The following is a 26,606-nucleotide window of genomic DNA, read 5'->3' as shown; positions in this document are numbered from 1 at the left end:
TGAGGTACAAGCTCTGGGAGAAAGTTTGGGTGCTGAAGGAAGGCTCAGGGCTGGGGCATGGTTGGAGGTGTACAATGGAGGTGTGGGCTCTGGGAGGGGACTGAGAGCTCTGTGGGAGGGGGCAGGGGCTCAGTGGTGGCATTCCATCTCTGAAATGTACAAAAGTCCCTGCTCTGGCTCTTGTACATTTCAAGGTGGAAATGCTGCATGGAATCCGGGGCCAGCAAGAGTCCCCGCTGGATCTCAGCCGCATTTCAATCTTTGAAACGCACAATAGCCCCTGCTGGCTCAAAGGCCAACCCAGTGCAGCACTTCCACCTTTGAAACACAGCAACGGCCCAGCAGGCTCTTGCTACATTTCAAAGCAGAAGCGCCCTTAACGACTAATTGAATAGTCGATAGAAATTCGATCAACTATTTGATTAGTTGATTAATTTATTTTTAACATCCTTAGTGCCATCCCAGCCTGCTTGGGCTAGGAAAGAACAGCAGAGTGGAGCAGGCTCTGGGTTTGCCTCAGCTCGGGAGAGACCAGGCGGGTTTGGTAACAGAGCACTTGGCTGTCCTCATCGGTGTTGTTTGCGAGTTACCAAGCTTGGGGGTGGGGAAGCAGGCCTCAGAACAGCCCGGGGTTGCCATGCCAACAGCTGAGCGAATTGACAGGCCAATAGAAAACTAGGTCTCGGCTCGTACCAAGCTCTCGGCGAGGCAGTTGAAGGAAGCTAAGGGTGGAGTGGACAGAGTTAGGCGGAAGAAGCAATCAAAATTTAGAACTACAGTGAAAGGCGGGATAACAAGGGAAAACCAATCAAAATGTCAAACCAGCATAGAGAGGCGGGATTACAAACTGCAACGAATCAGGAGCGAGGAAAGAAATAAACGAACCAATGGTAACTCAGTGATGGGGGGGGACCGGGGTTTAGTGTGAGAATCCATTAGAGGAAGAAGTAGCCAATCACAAGTACTTTCGGCGATAGGGGAACCAATCAGAAGCAATGAGGATGAGGCGTGAGCCAATCAGAACACAGTAAGGGAACAAAAGGGGCTTCCCAAGGGCCCGCCCCTCCCCCTTAGAACAATTTCACATGACGCAACGGTTGGAGGAAGAAGAAGTTCGCGAACCGCAGCCGCCGCCATTTTGTGTGTGTGAGACTGAGACGGCGGCGGCTGGGGAGGCGGCTGTAGTACCAGCGGCGGCACCACCAGCAGCTGGAGCTCCGGCCCTGAGGATGCGGTAGAGGATTCCCGAGGCATCGGCGAGGGGCGGCATTGCTCGGCGGCGAAAGCGGCAGCAGCGGCGGGGGCGTCGCGGGGAGGGGGCTCTCGGTCTCGGTGGGTCGGGTCCTGGCGCGGGCCCCGGTCCGAGGAGGATGTCGGGCCCGGAGAGCGGCCCTGAGGCCCGCGAGGACGCGTGCCGCGATTACCAGTCGTCGCTGGAGGACCTGACGTTCAACAGCAAGCCGCACATCAACATGCTGACCATCCTGGCCGAGGAGAACGTGCCCTTCGCCAAGGACATCGTCTCCCTGATCGAGGCGCAAATCGCCAAGGTTTTTATATTCCACCGACTACTACTCCTACCTATACTGCCGGGGGGCAGGGGCGAGGCAGGCTGGGGGGCAGCGTGAGGGTGCGTAGAGGGGAGACAGGGAAATAGGGGAGGGGGCGCTTGGAGAGGTGGGGGAGGGGAACTAGGAGGAGGCTTTAGAGACAGGTGACGGCCCGTGGGGGGAGGGGCAGCACACGAGGAGCCCTGGGGGCTGTGGGGAAGAGACAGGGGAGGAGAGGGGAGTGGGGCGGACGGCTGCGGGGCGTCGGGAAAAGAGTCTGGGGCCACAAAGACGGGCCAGCGTCAGGGGAGTTTGAGGGAGGAGGCAGACGGGAGTTATGGTCCGAAACTGGGCGGGAGCAAGACGCTGGGGGCCCATTCTTCCCACACGAAGTGTAGGACCCCTTCCCTTCCCACCCCAGACAGGGGAGCAGCCCCACCGCACTAACGTGCCACGCAGGGCACGGGACTCACTGTGATAACAGGGGATCTAATTTCCGAGAAGGGAGCGGTCGGGTATCGCCCCACGGAGCCGCTTCCAGCGCAACATGGTTAGTTGGGAATGTAGGCCCGTGTAAACCCGAGACGCAACATGGCGGCCTGGCAGCGACTGGGCGGTAGGACCACCTCGCCCTCCAGCTGGGGTCCCCTGGGCGTGGGGATGGGAGCCAGTGGCTGTGTTTGAACGCGTAAACCCATCAGTTCAGTTATTTGTAGTGCAGTTATAAGGACGTGTTGGGGTAGGCTGATGTGGGGGAGGAAAACGTGCAGCGCTCTTTTCCTGGATAGTTTTAAGTAAAAATAAAAAATAATTTCGTAAAACAAAGGTTTCCCATTTTTTAGATACTAACTGTAGGTCCCTCATAGGTTTGAAAACAGCTGTTTCCCTTTCCAGACATCTGTGGGAGGAATCTACCTTGATGAGAAAAAGTAGGCTGAGAGGGGGCAACATCTGTTTTCGTTAGAAAAGTTTGGTGTGGTGTGATGGGGCTGCTTGCTTAGAGAAATTTATTTTGATGTAGGGATTCTGCTAGGGCTATATAATCTCTGCTCTGATTAGAGGCTTGGTGTGGTGCCTGCATTTAACTTGGTTACAGAAGCTTATTGGTTGAGGGGAGAAATGCAGTTTGTAGGATCCTAACATGGCGCCTAAGAGCACATGATACAAATGGGAAAGAAGATGCTCCCTCAGAGCCCAGCCCAGGCAGTTGCTGACATCAGTCAGCCACGGGCCTATGGTTGGGGGAATATTATATTTTTTAGAAGAGGATTTTCATTAGCCCATAATTTAATCCCAGTAAGATAGCTCGCTTTCATCCCCACCCAAATCAGAGCTACACTTCCTTTCTCCCTTGTCCTTTCTACCATTAGTTGGCCTAGGACTTTTGTATTATAGTTTTAAGTTAAGACTTATGGGGAGAATTGTAAAATTTAGATGGGGGAGGGATAGGCCTCTATTGATTTTAAGTTAAGGCTTTTTATGGGGAGAATTGTAGAATTTAGATGGGGAGGAATAGGCCTCTAAAACTTTCTTGCCTTTCTGTCAGAGCAGGATGGCTTCCAATTGTGGGTTCTCCATACTAGTTTTAAATGTCTTCATTGGCTGGGCTTTGCCTTTCCCTTGGGGATGGGATTTCACAATCTAATATATATCTAATATGGGGGCAATGGATGTGCATATTAAATGGTTTGTCATAAATACCAATGCTGTGAATTTTTTCATTTCTGGGTGGTTTTAATGCCTCCTGGTTTTTAAAAGATGTTTTAAATCCTGTATCTATGGTTAGTTTTGCCTAGCTACTGTTAGTGATTCCAGTTATTTAAGGCAAGTTTTTAGTTCTTCCTGGGAAATTCACCTCCTTTACTCAGCCACTTTAAAAAAAAAAAAAAAAAAAAAAAGTGTTGCCTGGAGACAGTTTCTGTTCAGTGTAAAAACTGAGTGGTCTGCTTTACATTTTAATAAATGGTTTTGAACTGTGTGACTGGTATTATAAAAATTGTAAATAAACTGTATGAAATATGTATTTGTCTTTTTATTTACCATTGTTTAGTGCAGAATCTGTTTCCAAAATCAATATTATTTACATGGTTATTTGTTAAGTGTTTAAAAGTTACATGACTGGGGGTTCAGATATCAAAATGATCTTAAGGTTCATATCCTTCAGAAAACTAATAAAGCCCCTCTCCCCAGAGATGCACATCTTCAGCAACAAATTTCATACATTTATTGAAAGAGAACAGCAAGCATTCTCTTATGAAGGCCAAACCCCACCATGCAAACTGCTGATTGTATCCTTCACTGTTCTTGTTATTATGTTGGGTCCCCCTGACTTCTGGTTAGTGTCCTGTGGGTATCTTTCAGCTAGTAGAGTTCTTTACTATATAATAACTGTATTGGCATCTGAAAACCAAAGTACATACCAAACTAGGTTTTGCGTTTGTGGTTATTGGAATACTTGATAACTATATTGACTTAATAAACACTTCCAGAAATGAAGACTTAACATTTCCAACTTTATCTAACCTGGTTCATAAAATATTATATCTGAAACACTCAAGTACTCAGCACTGGGTTTGCTTTATAACTTCTAAATTACATGAGTCCATGCTAAAACAGAATGATCTCCTGACCAGATTGAAGTACTTCCACGTGCAATTACTTCACAACCTGGTGTATTATGCAAGAGACAGTTCTAACACTTTTTAAGATAGCTTTAGTTTAAAAGGGCCAGAAGATCTCAGATTCTGAGCACAGCTGAGTATATTGAACCTGTGGTGCAAACATACTCACTGATTAAATGGAAAAATATGTAGCTCATACTGTATAAGTAGCTCTCTGGAATATGTGCTGGTCAGACAGCTTATGTGTGTTTTACACATTGATTACAATCTTCCCATTTTCTTTCCAGAATTAAAAAAGTTATAAAATAAGCTACCTTGAGAAGAAGTCAAAACAATCTGAGCCATTTTAATATCAAGCTTCATTGAACATTTGGTCTTTGGCTTCCTAAGGCCAGAGATGTATCTACTTCACATGGTTATTTATATTAGCTCATCCTTAAAGTTCAGTTAGGGTTAAAATATGCACATTTTCTGTACCCAAAATTAAGCAGTATATTGCTGATTTAAGCCATCTTGTGCCTAGCTGCACCTGCTTATTACATATTAAGACATGCCATCTTCTAATTTAAATGTTCACTGTTTATAAACTAGTGCAGACAGCTACCACCTGTGTTTAATAAGAAATTACCCCTTGTTTGCCTCTTGGAGCAAGCTTTCAGGTCACAGTAGTGAAATGGTTTGAAAATAAAATAAAAGTACATTTTTAGGGTGAAAACACAACATAGTTTGACTCTGTTACCCATATACAAGACTTATAGACTCAAAATGCCCTTCTATATTAATTTTTTTCTACAGTTTCCTTAAAGTCACTTTAATGGTCAAGGTACTAAATATAAAACTGTAAAGCAAGAGCACTTCCACACGCTTGTCTGGGCAATGGGTTTTGTGAAGTGAGATGTCATGAATAATTAATGGACCCATTGGACAACCCTGTTTAAACTGCGAGTAAATTCACTGATGTTTCCACCTGGACTTGTGGAATGGCAGATGGGAAAAGTTTTATCAATGGATGTTCCTGTGGAAGAGGAGCACGGTTAACAACATGTGTCTTTTACGTTGTCCTTTCAACAAGTCTGTGTACCTGCTGATGCTTTCTGGAAGTTTGCTGTGCGTTCTGCTTGTGAAAGCCAATGGTAGACATTAAAATTACTTGGAGTGGGAGGGGGAGTTAGGCCAACAAGGCTTTATTTCCTTTGGAAGTTGCTTTACCAATTTCAACACCACTACACTAGTCCTACTGCACCAACCTGGTACCAATCTTGTGTATGAACTTAAAAAAAAATCCTGCTTCTTTGACAATGGAGAGTCCAGAGTTTGAAGACCATCTTCAGTGAAAATCTTGGTTTCCAGACAAGCTCATCTGTACTTTCATGACCAACCTCGTAGATGGACCTGTGGTTTGGGTTTAGAACTACTTGTTTTAGCTGCATGTTTTGCATACAGCTTGAAAATCCAACTGAATAACTACAACTCCTAATAAGATTCCTCATTTGTTTGGATTGCAGTGAAGTAACTAGTCTATTCCAAATGTAGGTTAAAAAAAAGACTGTCATGTTCAACATATAATCTACAGAGTTAAATTTTTGGGGGCCATTCTGCCAGAAGTTGAATTCTGTTAACATGAAGCCTAGGTAAACTTTAATTTGATACAAGTCACAATTATTAGAAGTTGCAGCACTAGCTGATGGTGGTTTAATGTAAACTTAAAATCAGTTCCATCAAATGTACCTGAAACGGTTACATTTGAAACAATAGGATACACTGGTGTGCTATTTATTTTTACCCAAGTCATTTCATACACAAACTTAAAGCAAATAGCTAAACTGTTTGGGTTTTTGTGTGTTAGACACACAGTATGGTACTTGTTAATCATAAACTTTTCTAAGTTCAATGTGTAAAAATTAATACTTTGGTCTGTAGTGTCAGCCAAAATTAGAGATGTATATTTTTGGGATTGGCAACCCTTTAATCTTAAAAATGTTCAAATATATTTGTTATACTAAACTTCTCAGTTTCTTCTTATTACCTCAGGCTCCCCCTACAGAGAAGCTTCCTGTTATGTACCTTATGGATTCCATTGTCAAGAATGTTGGAAGAGAATATCTTACTGCATTTACTAAAAACCTAGTTGCAACATTTATTTGTGTATTTGAAAAGGTACATATGCTTTCAGAAAAGTTCTGTAGTCTAATCAAAGTTATCTCCTGTGTAAATAAATATTTGCCTTTCAGCGTTGGGTTTTCTTGCGTGGTGAAGTATAATGTTTTAAAATTTGTCTTTTACTACACTTAAAACAAAAGCTGTTAGAAGCCTCTAAGAGATGTTACTAGCTCAGGATGATTATCAAGTTTTTATTAAATTAACTTCTGTTAGTATATCTCACTAGAGAAGTTCATATTAGCCTTTTTTCTGTCATGTACTATAATACTTGGTAAGGTCTATTGCAGTGGTACAAGTTAATTTAATAATGTTAAGTGGTTGATATTTTTAAAGATAAAGCCATTTATGCAAAGAATATACATGAACTTTGTCACTTGTTTGAGGGTGATTATTTTTGCCTTTTGTAACTCAAGTTGACTTCATTTTTAAGTTTTTTGCATGTGGAATGACAGAATGCTTTAACTATGAACACTGCATGTTAATGGCATATTGACATTCTTTTAGTGACTTGTGAAAGGCTTTCTAAGAAAGTAAAACCATCATGTTACAAATGCCTTTTTTCTTTCAATGTTGTGTCCAATACTACAAACTCTTTGTTCATGTTTGTCATCCTTAATCACAAGAAATAATTGGGATTATCCTCCCAAGGAAGAAAGACAAACTTGAGTAAAGTTTTTGAAGGACTGGGTCTTAATGGATTTAAATTTAACTTTTCTGCTTATCAAGCTAAGAAGATAGCATCCCATACATTTAACAGATAACATTAGTTAACGTTATTGTAGACATTTCGCATATTTTCTGTTCGTTTTACATCCCATTGAGGATCTCAATGTTTCTTTTGACACTTATAAATAATGTTTTTGAGTGTTAAATTATAGGAACTTTAAAGGAATGTTTCCAAGTTCTGTAAGGTTTTGTGAGTTAAACCAGCAAAAGTTCTGTCCATGATTTTCCAGTGCAATGGAAATTAAAATTGTGGACATTTCTGAGCTTTATAGGTTTACCATCCCTTACTTTGAAACAATCCAATTTATATGCTGTTTTAATCCTTATTTAATACCTAAATATTAAATAGACATCACTTTTAATATTTAAATTGGCATTGAAATGGATAGAAACCATTTGAATACTATCTTGGATCTCTGGCATTGACATTATAAGTCTTGCTTTTATTAGTAAGATTTTTACTTTTTACTAGCAAGAGAAGTCAGCTTTTCAGTTCAAATTTCAGAAGTCAAATTTACAGCTGTTTTTGCTGTAAATTTCAGACTCTTGTATTGAAATAAAAATAGCATGGTATATGGGACAGCTGTTGAGGTACATTTGAGTTAAGGGTCTTCAAATTATTACCATTTATTAAGCAAATAACTTACCAGTTGAATATTTTTGTAAATTTCTAATTCACATCATGGTAGGATGCTTGAAACTATTGATAGATTATAAAAGATACGTTAGAGATTTAGCACTCTTATAGTTGATGGATCCATATCCTTGTACTATTGAGCAACAACTTTAATTGACTTGTAGGTAATTTTCTTCTTGCTACATTTATTCAAATTGTTCTCGAGTTATATAGATTGTAGAGTGAAAACAGTCAAAATCTTGTGATACAGAATGCCTGGTGTCATTATTCAGACTTGAAAGCATAGTAAGTCAGGAAATTCAGAAGACTTTTCTGATTTGCTAGTAGCTTGTTCATTGTCAATAACTATAGATTTATTAATATAGTGGGGGTTTTTTTGGCTGTCAATATTTTAACAACAGAAATTGGGCCAAATTAAGATATTTGAACGTTTTGATATACAAAAAGAAATACCGATTAAAAAAGAATGGTAATAGCCTATGAAACCCTCAAATGCCTTTCAAGCAGCAAATCCATATTTATACATTTCTGCCATTTTAAGGTTTTCATAGAGTAACTGATGTAGGTTTTAGCCGAAAAGCATACATTGGACAAGTAGTGTACTTGGTCCTGTTGGTATAGTTGTGTTTCTTGGAACGTTTTGCCTACTTCTAAATACTGAGCTGTGCTCGTTAAAGATATATGGAGGTATGAGTTTTTTAAGTTAATGCAGGTGTAGAATAAAATATCTGAAATCATGTTTTTAAACATGCTAATCTTGTTTTATATTAACTTAACAAGCCATAGAATTGTTCTGTTGTTTTTAGGTGGATGAAAATACTAGGAAAAGTTTATTTAAATTACGCTCCACCTGGGATGAAATTTTCCCTTTGAAGAAACTGTATGCCCTTGATGTCAGAGTCAACTCATTAGATCCTGCTTGGCCAATTAAACCTCTACCCCCAAATGTGAATACTTCTAGCATCCATGTGAATCCCAAATTTTTAAATAAATCGGTAAGTTTTAATATAATTTCTGCATGAGCAGATGGTGATATACAGTTTTATTGTTTGTGTCCCATTGTGCTGACACGTTAAGCCAGTATTAAAGAATTTTGAAAGCTCTGTAATGGCAGACAGGTAAGTCAAAGTTCTCAGCTATTTCACGTGTCAAAATTGGAGTTTAATTAAAATGCTGAATATTCACAACTGCTTAAAAACTATCACTGTTTGCAAATTCCAATTGTGCAAAACTTTTAAATGTTCCAAGAATATTTTCATAAAATTAAAACAATTAAATGAGATTCAGATACAATTTTGAACCTCTTCCATTTGTTTCTCCCTCCTGGAGTTAAAATATCCTTACAATTATTTTTCTTTGTAGCCTGAGGAATCACCTGTACCTGCTTCTGCAGTTACTTCATCTGGTACCTCTACTCCTCCAGCTGTTCCTGAAATACAAAAGAATTTGACACAGGAGCAGCTAATAAGACAACAACTGTTGGCAAAGCAAAAACAGTTATTGGAACTTCAACAGAAAAAGTTAGAGCTGGAGTTAGAACAGACTAAAGCACAGTTGGTAAGTAAGGTAGTTAGTTTTTATGGTACATGGAAGGTTTTTTTTTTTTGAAGAACTGGAATCTTTTTGTTTTTTGAAATGTTTATAAAATGGTACCTTGGCTATATTGTTTGCTGCTTATGTAGTGGGCTATAACAGTTTTCACTCTTTTGGGCAAGACTAGTTTTTTTAGAATAAGGCCCTGCTGCTGCAGTGGTATCTTTCCATGTGAAGTTAATTGTAAAATTGGGACTTAAGAATTACATATGTATTACCTCACAATTTCTTTGTGTGCTTTTTAATTCAAAATTGGAATGAAGACAGGTTTTTATTACAACTTCATATTTTATTACGATTTACAACGGTTGTTTTTGCTTTCCCAAAGTGATGTATGTCTGGCATATTGAGTTTAGCCTCCCATCTTTTGTTGTAGTCTCTTTAGTACATCTGTACACGTTAAAAGCACACAAACCATGCATTTTCAGCAATTATTCTAGTCATTCTTTAAAAGCAAGACATTTATTTCTAACAAACTGGAGCAGGAAGCCTATATATTTTCAACAGTCATTTCAGGTTTGGCTCCAAAAAGTCAGATATCAGTCTCCCCTTGCATATCGTGTTTATATCTTGAATTTCTACTTTTTCATGATTTCTGGGATAAGATGGAAAAACCCTGAAATTCAATGAGAACCTTCATTTGACATTTTGAAAGATTATATATTCGTAGATAGTCTTTTATGTAGCATTGACATTGCATTGTTTTTCCAATTGATCTTCGTTTCTGTTTTCTGTGATGCTACTTCATTTCAGAACAAGTGCTTAGAGGCCAGGTCCTAGGATTGATTATTTTGAATTAAACCGGTTTAATCATTAACTTTCAAAGCTTTTTCATCTATAATTGTTTTTCTAGATGTGTAGAGCAGCTTAGTAACACAGGAATTTGTGGAGCTTATATTTTACATAATGTTTTTTCTTACCATTTTAGGCAGTTTCTCTTAGTGTTCAAGGGGCAACTACTATGGGTTCAGTTCAAGGACCTTCCAAACAACATGTTTCACAGACTCATATGACAGTCAGAGCTCCTTACCAGGCTTCTGTGCAATCTGAAAAACACAGACCATCTCCATCTTCTCAGTTTCATGATGTCAAAGTAGTAAACAGAGATCCTCGTCTTAATAGGATGGCTCAACAGTCTTCTCATCTTAAAGATCAAAGTCATAGGAAAGAATTTCTATCTACTATAGGAAATCAATCTGATCTCAAGGGAAACAAAATAATTCAGTCCGAAAAACAAAATTCATCAAAGCAAGACAAGTTAAAATCAAGTGAGAAAACACAAAAGAAGGAACCTGATCAGACAGAGGCAAAATCTAAATCACCATCACCTTTGAAAAGCAAGTTATCCCATACTAAAGATGCTAACAGCCAAGAATGTGAAAGTACCAAAATATCTGAAATTAGTAAAAGAGATCCAAGATTAAAAAAGCATCTTCAGGAGAAGCCAGATGATAAAGATGACGACACAAAGGAAAAGAGAAAAAGTATGGAGAGAAAAGAAAAAGAGGAACATAAGACATCAGAACACAGACCTGTTGGCAGCAGAAATAAAGTCATTAATGGAATTGTTCAAAAACAAGACTCTCTTTCAGAAGACTTAGAAAAACAGGGTGGAAAACTAGGAAGAGCCAGTAATAGAAAAAGATCCCGGTCACGCTCTCCTAAGTCTCGATCTCCATCTACCCATTCACCAAAGAGAAGAGAGAGGAGATCACCCAAAAGAAGACTGAGAAGTTTGTCTCCTACGTCCTCTACTCCTAAGATTGGAAAGCTCCGTCAGTCAGGGCCTAAGCAATCTCATGTTGAGGAATTTACGCTAACTACAAGAGAAGAAAGAAATTCTAATAAGAGGAACCTTAAACAGGATGCACGAGATCCAAGGAGACTGAAAAAAACTCAAGAAGATAGACCACAGGAAACTGCAAATCAGCATTCTACAAAATCCACTCCAGAACCAAAGGAGAATGTGGAAAATTGGCAAGGTTCCAAATCGAGCAAACGATGGAAATCTGGTTGGGAGGAAAGTAAAAAGTAAGTTACCAGTTTTGACCTTGATCTTGCTCCTGCTGAAATCATTGAGAGTTGTGCTATTGACTCCAGTAGGAGCAGGATTGGGGAGTAGTATTCAGATTATCAAAACAGCTGAAACTTGTTCTTTGAACATTTTTACTGGCAAACCAGTGTAATAATTGATGCCCAGTTTCCCTTGTGGCTGCAGCACATCAGTCATAATGTGCATAAAGAATCTATTTTTAATTAATTGTTAACTATTTTATTATTTTCAGTTCACAACAGAATGAAGAACATCAAGGAGGACCTAGTAAATCTCCTCATCAGAGGCACAGGGAGATGTGGGCAGCTAGTAAAGGAATTTTGTCACCTCGAGCCCCAAAGCAACAGCATCGATTAAGTGTAGATGCCAATTTGCAAATTCCCAAAGAACTGACTTCTGCAAGCAAGCGAGAGCTACTTAAAAAGGTAACAAATAATTTGCATCATATATAGGGCTGGGAGGGACTATTTAAAAGTTAAATCAAGCTCTCCCACCCCATGCTGAGACAGGGCCATGTAAGTATAGACCATCCCTGACAGGTATTTGTCCAGTCAATTTTTACTCCAGTGATGGGGCTTCCAAAACCTCCTTGGAAGCCTACTGCAGAGTTTAACTTATCTTGAAGTTAGATTTTTTTTTCTAATATCTAATGTAAATTTCATTGCCACAGATTAAATCTATTATTACTTGTCCTACTTGCAGTGAACATGGAGAACAATTGATCCTTACAATCTTTATAACAGTTATTTTAGAGAATCATAGAATACTAGAACTGGAAGGGATCTTGAGAGGCTCACAAACTGGATCAAGGCAAGCCATGGGCTCGATCTGACCCACAGGCTGTAGTTCCCTATTCCTGCTCTAGGTGCTTACATATTGATTGTTAAATACTTTTTTTCTAGTATTTTTTCTGGAGACCTAGGCTAAATGGTCTGAGAGTCACAGGGTCCCCTTTTTAAAGATAGATGCTATGTTTCTTTCACCTGTGAGTGGAGATCTCAGCCGTCCTCTATGAATTCTCAAAGACAATAGCTAACATTTCCGAAATTATTTCAGCTATTTCCTTAATTATCCCAGGATGAATTTCATCAGACTATGCTGACTTTAACATTCGTTAGCTTGTTCTTTCCCTAGTTTTGTTTGTGTCCCTTCTTTCTTGCTAATATTGTGTTAAGTATCTGGTCACCACTAACCTTTTTTAGTGAACACTGAAGCAAAATAGACATTAAACATCTCAGCCTTCTTGATGTTACCAGTTATTAACACTTCTTCCAGACTAAATAAGGACCTTCACTTTCCTTTGACTTTCAATTTCTTGCTCCTTTTCGAAAGTGAAAATAAAGTGTAGTGCAGCTCTTTTGACAGTGGGGAGCTTTTTCGGCAGATCCTATACTCCTCAAAAAATGAGGAGTACAGGATCTGCCGAAAAAGCTCCCTGCTGTCGGCAGAGCTGCGGCTACACTTTACTTTCACTTTCAAAGGGTGCGTGCTGGGTACAGCTCTCGAGCGTGAGTATGCAAATGAAGCCCGGGATATTTAAATCCCGGGCTCATTTGCACTTCCGAAGTGCTTGATTTTCATCCCTTTGTCGGCAGAGGGATGCAGTCTAGACGTAGCCGTGGTGTCTACACTGTGCTGTATCATGGGAGATGCTCTCCTGCCGACTTCCTTTATGCTTTTTAAGGAGATGGAGTACCCAAATAGATGGATCTCCCCTTGGTAATGTCCCCTACTTTCTGAAATTAAGTTGTTCCCAATACATTCCAAGAATTTACTGGAAATTTTGAATTTGCTGTATTACTTTTCCAACAGATGTCAGGGTAACTACCAGATGTTTAAGTTTTTGGTGGCCTAGTAGACTGCTTCCATGACACCATTCCTAATTTTCTCTTTATCCTGAGACATTCAGCTGTCTAGTTCGCTATTTTCTACACTTCAGAACTAGGGATGTTAAATTGCATATAATGAGCTAATTGATTAGTCAATTAGGGGGTAGAGCAGAGCTGCAGCGGGGTTACCTTCCTAACCCTGTTATGACACTGCCTTTTAAATGTATTAAGAGCCTGGCAGTTCTTAATACATTTAAAAGGCAGAGGCATAGCGGAGGGACTGGGTGCAAGTGGGAAGTCAGCAACACCACCTCCTTTGGCTATTTGTATTTGAAAAATAAAGTTTTTTAAATCTAAAACGTGTTTACTTTTTTGTACATTGTAGGCAAATGAACGTCTAACATCTGGTGAAATAACACAAGATGAATTCCTTGTTGTAGCTCATCAGATTCGTCAACTGTTCCAATATCAGGAAGGAAAGCACAGATGCAATGTGTGGGATAGTCCTACAGAAGAAAAATGTGGTATGAAGAAGAAACCACTTCTTTCTGATGCTGAATTAACATATTATGAACATAAGGCTAAATTGAAAAGAACACAAGTTCAGCATTCATTTCCAAGACTTGATCTGTTAGATCCTGATGATATCTTAGACTATCATTTGACTGATGCATTGCTCTCTGGAATAGAATGTGAGCAAACAAAAGGTATACGTGGAGGACAGTTTGACAGAAAAGAGCAATTTGGAGAGAGGTCAAGACGGCATTCTCCCATAAGTGGTAATAGACCTTTTCCTGATAATCTTTCACCACTTGAGATCCGGCGAAGACACGATGAGCAAAATTCTTCCAAGGGAACAAGAAGTTCTAAAAACTTTGATCCTTATGATAGCTGGGGAGAATCAGATGAGTTCAGAGATGCACTCAGGCAACAAGGGAAAAGTACACCAGAGTTTCAGAACATTGATGGAGATGGATTCTGCAAATTTGATAATCGTGAAGAAAGACAGATACTTGGACAGAGTGGTACATATATTATTTTGATATTATTGAGGCTAGGAATCGTGAAGAATTTCAGTAAGTAACTATTCTTTTAAATTTTAGGTGTTCGAGAGGAACCAAGATCCCCATTCGGTGAACATTTCAAGAGACCTAGATATGAAGATCCAGAGAAAACATTTACAGAGAGTCCAGGATCAAGATTTGGGGGCATTGATGTAAAGCCGAGATTAGGTCCACTCATGGAAGACCGACCTCTATTTGATGGCTCGCCTAGACAGCCTGCTGCAAGGGGAGGGGGAGACGGACAAGTTGGTCATTTTGTTGATGGACCTTCTAATAATTCAAGTCCTAGAATTGAAGGGCCACTTGCACAGGCTTCAATGAGGTTTGAGGGGCCACTGGGTCAGGTGGGAGGAGTGGCTAGCTCTCAGTTTGATGGGCCTGTAGGACAGGCAGGGGGTGGGGGTACCCTGAGGTTTGATGGGCCATCAGGGCAGATAGGCCCCCTCAGATTTGAGGGGCCCCTTGGGCCAGTAGGTGCAGGTGGTGCACTAAGGTTTGAAAGCCCACTGGGGCAAGTAGGAAGTGCTATAAGGTTTGAGGGGCCTGTGGGTGGTCGCAGGTTTGAGGGGCCTGCAGGCCAGACTATGGGTGGCCTCAGATTTGACGGGCCTCATGGTCAGCCATCTGGTGGCCTCAGGTTTGAGGGACCCCATGGTCAACCTATGGGATCTCATGGTCAACCAGGGAGTGGACTCAGATTTGAAGGACCTCATGGTCAACCTATGGGGCCTCTTGGTCAACCAGGGTCTGGACTCAGATTTGAGGGGCCCCATATGCAGCCAGTGGGGCCCCATGGTCAACCAGGAAGTGGTCTCCAGTTTGAGGGGCCACATGGTCAGCCTTTGGGGTCACATGTTCAACCAGGAGGAGGTCTGCGTTTTGAGGGGCCTCTTGGGCAATCTGTAGGGTCACATGTGCAAGGAGGGAGTGGTCTCAGGTTTGAGGGTCCTCTTGCCCAGCCAGGGCTTGGTCCTAGGTTTGAGAGTCCATCAGTCCAGACAGGGGGTGGACTTAGATTTGAAGGGCCTTTGGGTCAGACTGGTCCAAGATTTGATGGCTGTCATTCGTCCAGATTTGATAGTCAACCTGGTCAGCTGTCCCTTTTACAAAGATTTGATGGATTACATGGACAACCTGGCCCAAGATTTGAAAGGGCACCTAGTCAACAGACACCTCCTAGGTTTGATGGCCCACCTGGACAACAGCCACGATTTGATACACCAGTACCTCAGAGGTTTGAGGGTCCTCAGCACCAGCCAGATTCAAGGTTTGCAATGCCTCTAGGTCTTCAAGGGCCAAGGTTTGAAAATGTAGCTAACACTGCTGCCTCAAGACTGGAAACAATAGCTTATGGGCAAACTGGTCCATACAGTGAACATCCCAGTCAGACTTACAGTGGACCATCCCATGGTATGCAGTTCCAGAGGCATGAAATGTTTGATACATCTCAAGGACCAAATTTCAATGGGCCACCTGGCCCTGGAGCACAGAACTTTCCCAATCCACTTAACAGAACATCTGGACATTATTTTGATGACAAGAATCTTCAGGGTCCTCAATATGGAAACTTCAGTAACTTGCCTAATTCTGTATCAGTAGGAAATACTCCGCAGCCACAACAGGTAAGATTGTTTAGTATTAAACTTGCCTACATCTGTATAGCAAAATTTTATAAGTTTGAGGGCTTAGGAGACAGCAGCCCTACACATGGCTTAAAATTAAAAAGCAACTAGTTGGCTATCCGATAAGCATATTCTTATCGGATAGTCAGCTAGTGACTCAACTCGTCGCTTCCCCCTCTTGCTGCCTCTGTCTGAGAGGCGGCAAAGGGGGGTACTGGGGAGAGTGGGCTTAAAAGCACTGTCTCTGTGGGGGTGGGGGGGACGACGGACGCAGTGGAGACTTGGCAGCACTTCTGCCTTTGAAATGTATCAAGGGCTCTTGCTACATTTCAAAAGAAGAAGCTTGGCAGGAAGAAGAAGCATGGGGTGAGCAGGGGTCGCAAGCAGTCCCCCACTGGCCTTATGCTCCCTGCTCGCGTTTTGCTTCGGAAATGTACAAGAACCCCTTTTGGGGCTCTTGTACATTTTAAAAAGCAAAAAGCATGGGGCTAGCAGGGGACTCCTTGAATCCCCCACTGACCCCATGCTCCCCGTGGCACTTCTGTCTTTGAAATGTAGCAAGAGCCAGCAAATTGCATCAATTATTTGATTAGTTAATTAAATTTAACATTCTTAATTTGAATATAATTGGCTACCATCTTGAAATAATATTTAGTCCTGCCACAAAGGCAGGGGGACTGGACTAGATGCCCTCGAGTCTCTTCCAGTCATATGACTGAATTTTAAAGGGACATAATCTGATAATATTGGTTCCAAATTGAAAGGGTTTTTTTTTTTTTTTTTTTTTAAAAGAAATATCCTAATATGAAAAATGCGAATTTTTTTTTAATAGGTTCAGGTATTTTCCAGCGTGTTTTAAAAGTTTCTGAAAGTGAAACCTGACCAAAACAATAATGAAACTGGTCTATTTCCGTTAACTGTTTGAATGCAAAAATAGCTGTGATTGGGGTTATAAATCAAATGCAATATTTTAACTAAACTTTGCACAAAATTAATTCCATGGAGAACATTATAAACTTAAGTACATATAAACATTTTCTGCAAGAGAAATAGAGGCCAAATGCTTCTTAACTAGTGTAAGTAAGTAGGAAGAAGCCGTGTGGATATGTGTAGTTTATTGAAGCTACAAAATTTAATGCTCTCAAGAAGGAGGGAGGTTATTAGGAATACGGAATTTTGGCACATGCTATTTGTTGGACAAAAGTTTCCTGTTTAGAAAACATCTTTCACCGGTGGGTTAGGTCAGTTGGCTTCAATATTGATGATTGTCCTGCAAAAATTCTCAGTAGATAGAATTGTGCCAAACAAAACTACCTAATCAGAAAATTTGACTTCTACAAGCATTCTTCATTCTCAGGGGGTCGTAAGCTGAATATGATAAGATCTGCTAATTAAATGCATACCAATAGTTAGGTGTTCTCATATCATAGTGGTAAAATTTTAAAGAACATCAAAGGCAGCAGACCTGAATCCAGAAGTATATAGGCTGAAGGAATTTACTGATCAGTTTGTAGAAGGCAGTTATAACAGTAGAAGTAATTATAAAAATTACTTTTTCTCTCTGGAATTCACTAGCATGTTTTGTTTTTATGGAGACATTCTGGATTCCATTATTTTTTGGTACAAGTGATACCATTTAAATTTTCAGCTAAAAATCAGTATATTTACTTCATAGCAGAGTTTACTTGAAAATTAAATGGGTAGGCATACACTTGCATTTTAATGCCCAATTTTGGTCAAAAGAAACAGTTTAAAAGAAGCAATGGTGAGCCAGTATTGGAAAATGAAGTAGGCCTATTGGCTAAAAGAAACAAACATCACTTGTTAAAATAAGTAAACATGGAAGTCCTTAGCATTCGTTAGGTCCTCCTCATTCCCCCTATATGCTTGGCAATACAAATACAATTTGAATTACTGTGTTGTCAATTTATAAGGAGCCTTCAAAAACATATGCAGCCATTCCATGTTGATGGATATAAATAGGCAATGCAGAATGCAGAGGTTCCCAAACTGGGGTGTTAAATATTCAGTGAGACGCAACTGGGGCCTGGGTCAGCCTGAGCAGGGAAGGAGGGAGTACCACCTAGTTCCACAGCTGAGCCCAGCTTCCTGTCCTACACCCAAATGCCAACCCTGGTCCTACCCCCAGCTGTGGCTTCAGCTACCATACCTGTGTCTACATCCCTCTCCCCCTCTCTTCTGGAGCCCTGGATCTGCTCCTGCCTGCAGTTCTGGGAAGAGGAGCAAATGGGAAAGAGGGTCACAAGGTAAAAAGTTTGGAGACTACTGGCATAATGCTTAAATTGCAGCAAGGGAGATTTACATTAGATATTTGGAAAATTTCCCAACAGTGCAGGGTAGTTAAGCACTGCAACAAGTTACATGGGGGAGGTTGTAGAATCTGTTTTTGGACATTTTTAAGAACAGGCTAGACAAGATACTTATCAGGGATGGTCTAGATCAGGGTGGGCGAAAAGGCCCACTGGGCCTTTTAATTCAGCTCTTGAGCTGCTGAGGAGTAAGGTTAGGGGCTTGTCTTGCCCTCCTCCATGTAGCTCTTGGAAGCAGGGGCAACCAGGTGGCGCTGCATGCGGTCCCCACCTGTAGGGCCAGCTCTGCAGCTCCTACTGGCAGGGAACAGTGGTCACTGGAAGCTGCAGGGGCATCATGTAGAGCTGCAGGGGCCCCCTTTCCCATAGAAGCTGGAGGGAGGTTGGGTTGCTACCTACAGGAACTGCTTCAGGTAAATGCTTCCCAAATCATGCACCCCTGAGCTTGCCCTGCCCCAGCTCTGATCTTCCCCTTGCCTCTTAAGCCCCTTTGCCCCAGCCTGGAGCATCCTCCTTTGCCCCAAACCTCTCAGTCTGAGCCTAGAACTCGCACCCCCAACTGGTGCCCTCATTCCCTGCCACTCCCGTGCTCCCAAATAAAGATGTTAAAATGTTATCTGGCTAATCATATAGTTAAGCACCGCTGTGCAGAGCCATAGCAGAGGTAGCTCCAGGATCTGACTCCAGCCAGAAATGAGCAGTCCTGACTCATGCTGGCTCTGGAGCCTCCCACGCTGTGGCTCTGCATTTTAAATGTAGTAAGAGCCACTGTGAACAGAGGCTGGTGCTGGAAATGTACAAGAGCCCTGCTGTGCCTCTGCCTCCCCTGTGGAGATGCTGCTAGGGGGAACCAGCTTAAAGCTGGTTCCCACCAGCTCCTGCTCCCCTCTGCTGCCTCTTTCTGATAGACGAGGGGGGGGAGTGACTAGTCAAGTCGCTACTCGATTATCCGAAAAAACATTTGCTTATTGGATAGTTGACTAGTCGCTAACATCCCTACTCCCAAATCCCCTGTTCCCACTGAGAGCCCCCACTTGCCTTTAGAACCCTTTAGTTCCAATCTGAAGCACTCATCTGTACCCTGAACCCCTCAACCCCAGGCCAGTGTCAGAGCCCCAGGCCATCCTATATCCCCCCCCTGCACCCTGACCCACAATTTTGTGATCATTTATATACCTCCAGGCCAAAAAGTTTACTCATGTGGCTGTTTGGCTGATTGAGCGTGGCTAGTTCACTATCGCAGTAGCCATTATAGTGCCTACTGCTTCAGAACTGGTTGGACATAACGGGTAACACTCAGACTCAGTCTGTTCTCAGTGCAGGAAGCTAGACTAGATGATCTTTTGAGGTCCATTGAAGTCTTATATTTCTATACTGGGGATACTTAGAAATGAATAACAAGAAAGAAGATTTTGTAATTCAAATAGCTATGAAAAAAGTACATAACTTTTTACTTTTATAGGTTCCTGGTATATCTGTATCTTCTCAACCTGGATCTTACAGTCAAGGACAAACGTATTTACCTGTACTTCCACAAAATCCCGGAAGCTTTGTTCAGACTCAAGCAGGTATGTACGCAAATTTGTGCCAGCAATTTTAAATTACAGGTTGAACCTCCGAAATCTAAAACTCTCTGGTCTGCCAACATCCGTGGTGCGGCAGGATCACGGATGTTGCTGGATCAGAAAGCCCTGGGACCCAGGAATGTGAACCCCATCCCTGGGGATCCCTTGCGGCGTAGCAGTGGGATCGGTGAGCCCTGTCCTTGGGAATCTCTGGCAGGGTAGCAATAGGACTAGTGAGCCCCATCCTTGGGTATCCCAGGCCGGGCCAGGCAGGAGTGGGGCAGCCAGAGGTGCAAAAGCAGGGCAGCTGGCAAGTACTGTCTCTGGGGGTTCCCTGTAGGGTGGGGGAGAAGCAGGGCCATGGCAGCTGGGGAGCTCTGTCTCCGGGGAGCCATAGCAGGCTGGAGCCCAGTGGCAATGGGGCTAGAGCGGAGCCAACCATAGGGGTGGGGTTGGGAGGAGTGTCCTGGGATGCCGGTGGCAGGGACCTCCCCATATCTGGCTAATTCCCTCATTTGGGACAGGTCATGTCCCAAAGATGCCAGACAAGGGAGGTCCAACCTGTACTAGGCAAACTTTGTGCATCAGAAACGACAGAACGTAGCAGCTACTCAGGTAGTCGACATCTCGTCTACTGGACAATATGCACTTCGTGGCGTATTGCCACCTAGCACTATACTGGGGTCCTGATTCAGTACTTGCCATTTAATTGCTAATAAATAAAATTTCTGTAATACTTGAATTTATTTTGGAAGTTCTCCATTCAAGTATCAATCAGGTCGAGTACTGATTAGTTTATGTAACCCATGTGTTCTCTGATGTTCATTGCTTACTGAAATACATTCCATTTTACATATCACTATCAGGAATATTCATCATCCAATCCAAATTCTGTGAGAAAAGATTAGCCCTCAGATAGAACCACCTCTGTTTTGCCATTCTGTTATCTCATATTTTTCTCTCCCCTCTCTGTTCCGCCATTTTTTCAGCTTTTCGTTTACCAGATTTCCTTTTGTTTTGTGCTCTCTTGGTTCTTTGTTAGTCAGCTTCCCTTTGCAGCTACTCCCTCCCCTTACATACTAAGCATTCAAAATTTGTCTGCCACCCAACATACCATACATGCTTGTTTTTGGAATATATTCTTTTCTTAGTCTGAATCTAGAAAATAGTTACATTTGATTATTTGATTTTGTGCACTTAATATATTATGAAAACCTTTAGTTTTGGTCTCTGATATGCAGGCGTGTATGGTGTAACTTGACATACGCACATCAGCCGTACTGCTCCGTGTGCCTTCTCTCACCCATACAAAAGCATTTTCAGCATTATGGCATACTAAAAACTGTGCTTAGCAACTATTTTCTTTAAAACATTAACTTTTCAAAAAATTGTTTTAAATGTGTATGAATAAAATACACAAGATGACTTTTATATCAAAGTTTGATTTTCTTGCATGGATCAGAAATATTGTGGTGTTGCTGGTTTTTTTCACTTAGGATCCGTTCCACTTTCATATCCTGATAATCATCTTGGCCAGCTTGATGTAAATGAGTTGTTCTCTAAACTCCTTAAGACAGGAATCCTCAAAGTGTCAAAACCTACTGATTCCACTTCAGCACGTATGTATAGCATTTATCCTCTTAAACTGCCTATTTAGGGGAAGAGGTAGATACGCTGGAGGGCAGGGATAGAGTCCAGAGTGAGCTGGACAGATTAGAGGATTGGGCCAAAAGAAATCTGATGAGGTTCAACAAGGACAAGTGTAGTGTCCTGCACTTGGGACAGAAGAACACCAAGCATTATTACAGGCTTGGGACTGAATGGCTCAGTAGCAGTTCTGCAGAAAAGGACCTGAGGATAACAGTAAATGAGAAGCTGGATATGAGTCAACAGTGTACCCTTGTAGCCAAGAAGGCTAATGCATATTAGAGTGCATTAGGAGGAGCATTGCCAGCAGATCCAGAGAAGTGATTATTCTCCTTTATTCAGCTCTGGTGAGGCCACATCTGAAATATTGTGTCCAGTTCTGGGCCCCCCACTTTAGAAAGGATGTGGACGCATTGGAGAGGGCCTAGCAGAGGGCAACCAAAATGATTAGGGGGCTGGAGCGCGTGACCTATGAGGAAAGACTGAGGGATTTGGGTTTTAGTCTGCAGAAGAGTGAGGGGGAGATTTGATAGCAGCCTTCAACTTCCTGAAGGGAGGTTCCGAAGAGGATGGAGAAAGGCTGTTCTCAGTAGTGACGGATGGCAGAACAAGGAGTAATGGTCTCAAGTTGCAGTGGGGAGAAGTCTAGGTTGGATATTAGGAAAAACTGTTTCACTGGGAGGGTGGTGAAGCGTTGGAATGGGGTGGAATCTCCATCCCTAGAGGTTTTTAAGTCTGGGCTTGACAAAGCCCTGGCTGGGTTGATTTAGTTGGGATTGGTCCTGCCTTGGGCAGAGGGCTGGACTTGGGGACGACCTAAAGTCTCTTCCAGCTCTAGGATTCTATGATTTTAACACGAGTGTACTGAAAAACTCCCAGTAAAAATCTTGATATGCAAAGACTCTAATTTTTTGTCAAGTAGATGTTCTAATGATTTTCTTATGGCAAATAAAATGGATATGGTGTCCTATAATTTGGGAGTGCCCATTTTGGTGCACAGAGTGAAGTGAACTGTGTTTGGTAACTTCCTTTTAAAACTTCCACAGTTGAACAGTTTACTTGTAGATTTTAGCTAACTAACACAGCCAGATTTCCAAATAAAATCAGTCCGTCTGCATAAATCTGTCTTTGGTTCCATCCTTCCATATTTGTTTTAATAAAAACAATTGTTTAAAACATCGTTTGAAATTGCTTTAGCTTATGTATTTTATAGATTTCTTTCAAAACCAAGGATTTGGATGAGTTAGAAAAGTCAGTTGAAAATGTGCCCAAATTCAAATTGTCGATTGAATTGGTTAATGCAGTGTAGTGTGTATGGCGTTACCAGGTTCATTTTATTCTTTGAATAAGTTGAACTATTTCAGAATAACATCTTGGCAGATTGACAGTTTTCCATCTGCGCTTTTTAGAAGTGAATGAAACTTCTACCCAACCAGCTCCAGAAGAGGACGAGGATGACCAAGATCAGAGTGAGGATCAAGATATCCCAGATCTCACGAACTTTACAGTTGAAGAACTAAAACAGTACGTGTACTAATGTGGGCTCAGTGTGCACTCTGGGTAATCATGACACAATAGTATATAGGTAGTTGAATTGTCATTTCTTCAAGGTAATTTGGGAATCTTCTAATTGTAGAAGATTTTGATATTACAGTAGAGTGAGAGTGAAGGAAGAATACAACTCTGTTTCATTATTATATTAATGGCATATCATTTACCGTAAAATCTTCCATGTGAAATGTATTTATACACATTTAATTCTTAGAAAACATGCAGATTTTTGAATTGGACCAATATTTAAAAAATGCAGTTTGAAGTCAGTGGAACTGTTCATATGCGCACCTGCACAAAGGTTTGCAGTTTTGATCCTAATATTTTTTTTATTCACATCAATTTGCTTTTTTAGATCATTAGACTCAGTAGATCTAAAACTGGAAGCATGTGCTAATATGCTTCTTATGTATGGTTACCTAGAGATCTCTGAATTCATTTTAGGTCTTTCACAAAATTAGAAACTATGGAAACCTATGCTCTGACACCTGTTTTAGTTATATAATGACTTCACTGCTTTCTGTGTTGGCAATGAGAATCCAGCATACTTCACTGAAATGTTTTCTCACCCTTTAAAAAAATCACTTTCTGAGTAAATGTTAACACTTGGCAATTTTTTTCTCTTGTAGGCGCTATGATAGTGTTATAAATCGACTATACACTGGTATTCAGTGTTACTCCTGTGGAATGAGGTTTACAACTTCACAGACTGATGTATATGCAGATCACTTGGACTGGCATTACCGACAAAATCGCACTGAAAAAGACATTAGCAGAAAAATTACTCACAGAAGATGGTACTACAGTTTAACAGTAAGTAACACAATAATATCTTTGAATGTGTCTATATGAATAAAGGAAAAATTAGTCCCTGTGCAGGTGCACTGAATCAGGTGTGTTGCATGGGATGTAAATCAGCACAAAATTTGGCCTTTTTATAATTGATCATCTGGGATTTCTCCCTCCCCTTTTTTCTGTCAGTGGATATCTTATTATACAGGCAGTCCCCGGGTTACGTACAAGATAGGGACTGTAGGTTTGTTCTTAAGTTGAATCTGTATGTAAGTCGGAACTGGCGTCCAGATTCAGACACTGCTGAAACTGACCGCCAGTTCTGACTTACATACAGAATCAACTTAAGAACCCGAGGCGTCCCCAAGTCAGCTGCTGCTGAAACTGATCAGCAGCTGATTCCAGGAAGCCCGGGGCAGAGCAACTCTGCCTGGGGCTTCCTGTAGTCAGCGCTGGTCAGTTTCAGCAGAAGCTGACTTGGGACGCCTGGGGCAGAGCAGCTGGGGTGCTGCTGGGTTGCTCCAGTAGCGCCGCTCCTCGGTGCTACTGGACCAACCCAGCAGCACCCCATCTGCTCTGCCCCAGGCGTCCTGATTCAGCCGCTGCTGAAACTGACTAGCAGCGGCTGAATCAGGACCTGGGGCAGAGCAGCTGGGGTGCTGCCGGGTTGGTCCAGTAGTGCCCAGAGCGGCGCTGCAGGACCAATCGGCAGCGCCCCAGCTGCTCTGCCCCAGAGTCCAAAACAAAAGCCTGGTCTGCTGGGGGGGGGGGGGGGGGGGGGAAGCACACTAGCTGCGCCCCCCCCCCCCCCCCCCAGCAGACCAGGGACACGGGGAGCAGAGCGGCAGCGGGGTGCCGCGCCTCTGAGGCTTTGCCAGAGCAAAGCCTCAGAGGCGTGGGGAACCGCCACTGCTGCCGCTTCAGTCTGGGTGCCTGTGGTCTGCTGCACCCAGACTGAAGCCGCAGCCGCGGGGGGGTCCCGCGCCTCTGAGGCTTTGCTCTGGCAAAGCCTCAGAAGCGCGGGAACCCGCCCGGTGCCCCTGGTCTGCTGGAGACGGTCTCCAGCAGACCAGGGGCACCGGAGCAGCTTACGAACGGGGCTTTCTCGCCCCAACCTCCGGGGCGAGAAAGCCCCGTTCGTAAGTGCGGATCCGACGTAAGTGCGGATCCGCGTAAGTCGGGGACTGCCTGTATATTTTAGAAATGTCTGTCTGTTTATCTGTGAGTCCATTTGTTCAAGAACTCCTAAAAAGGTAAGAGCTTGGACTGTCAAATTTGGTATGTAGCTTCATCTTATAACTTAAAGCAAGCTCAGGGTTTGATTGTGCCAGAATAATGGGATGTGTGTGGAATTCAGTTGTTTCTCAGGAGGTTTGGCAGGAGGGCCAAAGAAAGACCAGAGGGGGGGTCAGTAAGGCACTCGAGATGGGGACTAGGACAGCTATAATCCCATTGGGCTGGCAGGAGTGGAGAAAGAGACAGGTGTATCGACTATATATTTCAGAGTTTGTGTGCCGCCTTGTCTGTGTGTTGTGTGTCATCCAGATGGGGAACCTGCACCCTTCCCCTGGCTGTGCCTACAGGAGCTGCAGCAGCCATGGATAGGCACTTTTCATGTGGCCCCAAGCTACTGGGGTGAGAGAGGGCTAGGGTTGAGAGAGGGCTAGGATTGTCTTCTCTTCCTCAGGGTAGCCTGCATACTGTACCCTTATGTCCAGCCCCACCCCAGAACAATGTTTTAAATGAAGAAAAACTAAACTTTTTGAGTTAAGGACCTGAGCAATACCAGGTAAATCTAGTAAGAGCATAAAAGAAAGCTTTATAGAGAACTAACAAAGTCTTAAGACTATTGACCCTTTTTTGATAGTCTCAGTTAAACAGGAATGATTAAAACGAGGATAGGTGTTGAACTACATTGTTGCTGCAAAGAGAGGTTCCTGTAAAACAGGCTTGCATTACAATGGAGCAGTGTGCAGAAACCTGCACGGCTACATCTCATACTGTATCTTTAATGAGAGAGTTTCAGTGACAGCATCTGAAGAAGTGGGCTATGCCCACAAAAGCTCATGATACCGTCTACGTGTTTTGTTAGTCTTTAAAGTGCTGCCAGACTATTTGTTGTTTTTTTAAGTTTATCTTTTATTAAAAATGCTCTCACCTCTTGTCAAAATAGAACATTTGGGGTTCTGTATTTCTAAATGTGTAAAAGTTATGATTAATGAAAAGATGGCCTGGATATTAATTTTATTAACTTCCTTAGGACTGGATAGAATTTGAAGAAATAGCTGATCTAGAGGAACGTGCCAAGAGTCAGTTCTTTGAAAAAGTACATGAAGAGGTTGTATTGAAGACACAAGAAGCTGCTAAAGAAAAAGAGTTTCAAAGTGTTCCTGCTGGACCAGCTGGAGCAGATGAGGTGAATTTGCATATTTAAATTACCTTGATTAGCCTACATAAAGGGATGGTCTAATTCTGAGCAATTTTACAGCTTTTCTTTTTATCCCTAAGTATTTTATGAAAACTGTGACATTTTATCCTTGTATCTAACAAATACATGTTAGAAATGTACCTGTTTGGAAGCTGAAGCTTGGATTTAGCAGACTTGCAGTAGGAGAGAGGGTAGAGGCAGGCAAACTGAAAAAATTCTTAGTCGGCCAATAATAAGCTTTCTAACTTGTGTTTTTATTCAGGCCTTACTCAGAGACATTACCACTGAAGCCAATGGAAATTGGCTTTATTAAATGCTGAATAATAATTAAGTTCTTAAATGTTACAGAGTAGCAACAAAATTATGATAGACATCCTGAATTTTATTTAAAGAGGAAAGTTATATGATCAGCTATGAGTTGTTTATACTGGCAGAATA

At 42.0% G+C, this 26,606-nt stretch overlaps 1 protein-coding gene and 1 long non-coding RNA gene across 2 annotated transcripts in view; one reads left to right on the top strand and one right to left on the bottom strand.

The window, feature by feature from the left end:
* Positions 1-906: 906 nt before the first annotated feature.
* Positions 907-2,160, bottom strand: LOC142826567 (uncharacterized). The gene is made up of 2 exons (XR_012900779.2): positions 2,024-2,160; positions 907-1,442 (listed from the first exon to the last, which is right to left on the bottom strand). It is a non-coding gene; the product is annotated as an uncharacterized LOC142826567 (long non-coding RNA).
* PCF11 (PCF11 cleavage and polyadenylation factor subunit) overlaps positions 1,371-26,606 on the top strand; it is a 32,554-nt gene continuing 7,318 nt past the window's right edge. The window contains exons 1-13 of the mRNA XM_006132176.4: positions 1,371-1,550; positions 6,203-6,328; positions 8,501-8,689; positions 9,057-9,251; positions 10,216-11,318; positions 11,573-11,765; positions 13,555-14,194; positions 14,273-15,855; positions 19,648-19,753; positions 21,247-21,369; positions 22,807-22,921; positions 23,578-23,761; positions 26,001-26,156. Coding sequence (XP_006132238.1) covers positions 1,371-1,550; positions 6,203-6,328; positions 8,501-8,689; positions 9,057-9,251; positions 10,216-11,318; positions 11,573-11,765; positions 13,555-14,194; positions 14,273-15,855; positions 19,648-19,753; positions 21,247-21,369; positions 22,807-22,921; positions 23,578-23,761; positions 26,001-26,156 — 4,893 coding nt within the window. The remainder of the gene's footprint in view (positions 1,551-6,202; positions 6,329-8,500; positions 8,690-9,056; positions 9,252-10,215; positions 11,319-11,572; positions 11,766-13,554; positions 14,195-14,272; positions 15,856-19,647; positions 19,754-21,246; positions 21,370-22,806; positions 22,922-23,577; positions 23,762-26,000; positions 26,157-26,606) is intronic.

Source organism: Pelodiscus sinensis, chromosome 1 (assembly GCF_052426305.1).
Source record: "Pelodiscus sinensis isolate ZL-2025 chromosome 1, ASM5242630v1, whole genome shotgun sequence".
Classification (NCBI taxonomy): domain Eukaryota; kingdom Metazoa; phylum Chordata; order Testudines; family Trionychidae; genus Pelodiscus; species Pelodiscus sinensis.
The sequence above is the reverse complement of the archived record's forward strand: the minus strand, read 5'-3'. Positions and strand labels throughout refer to the sequence as shown.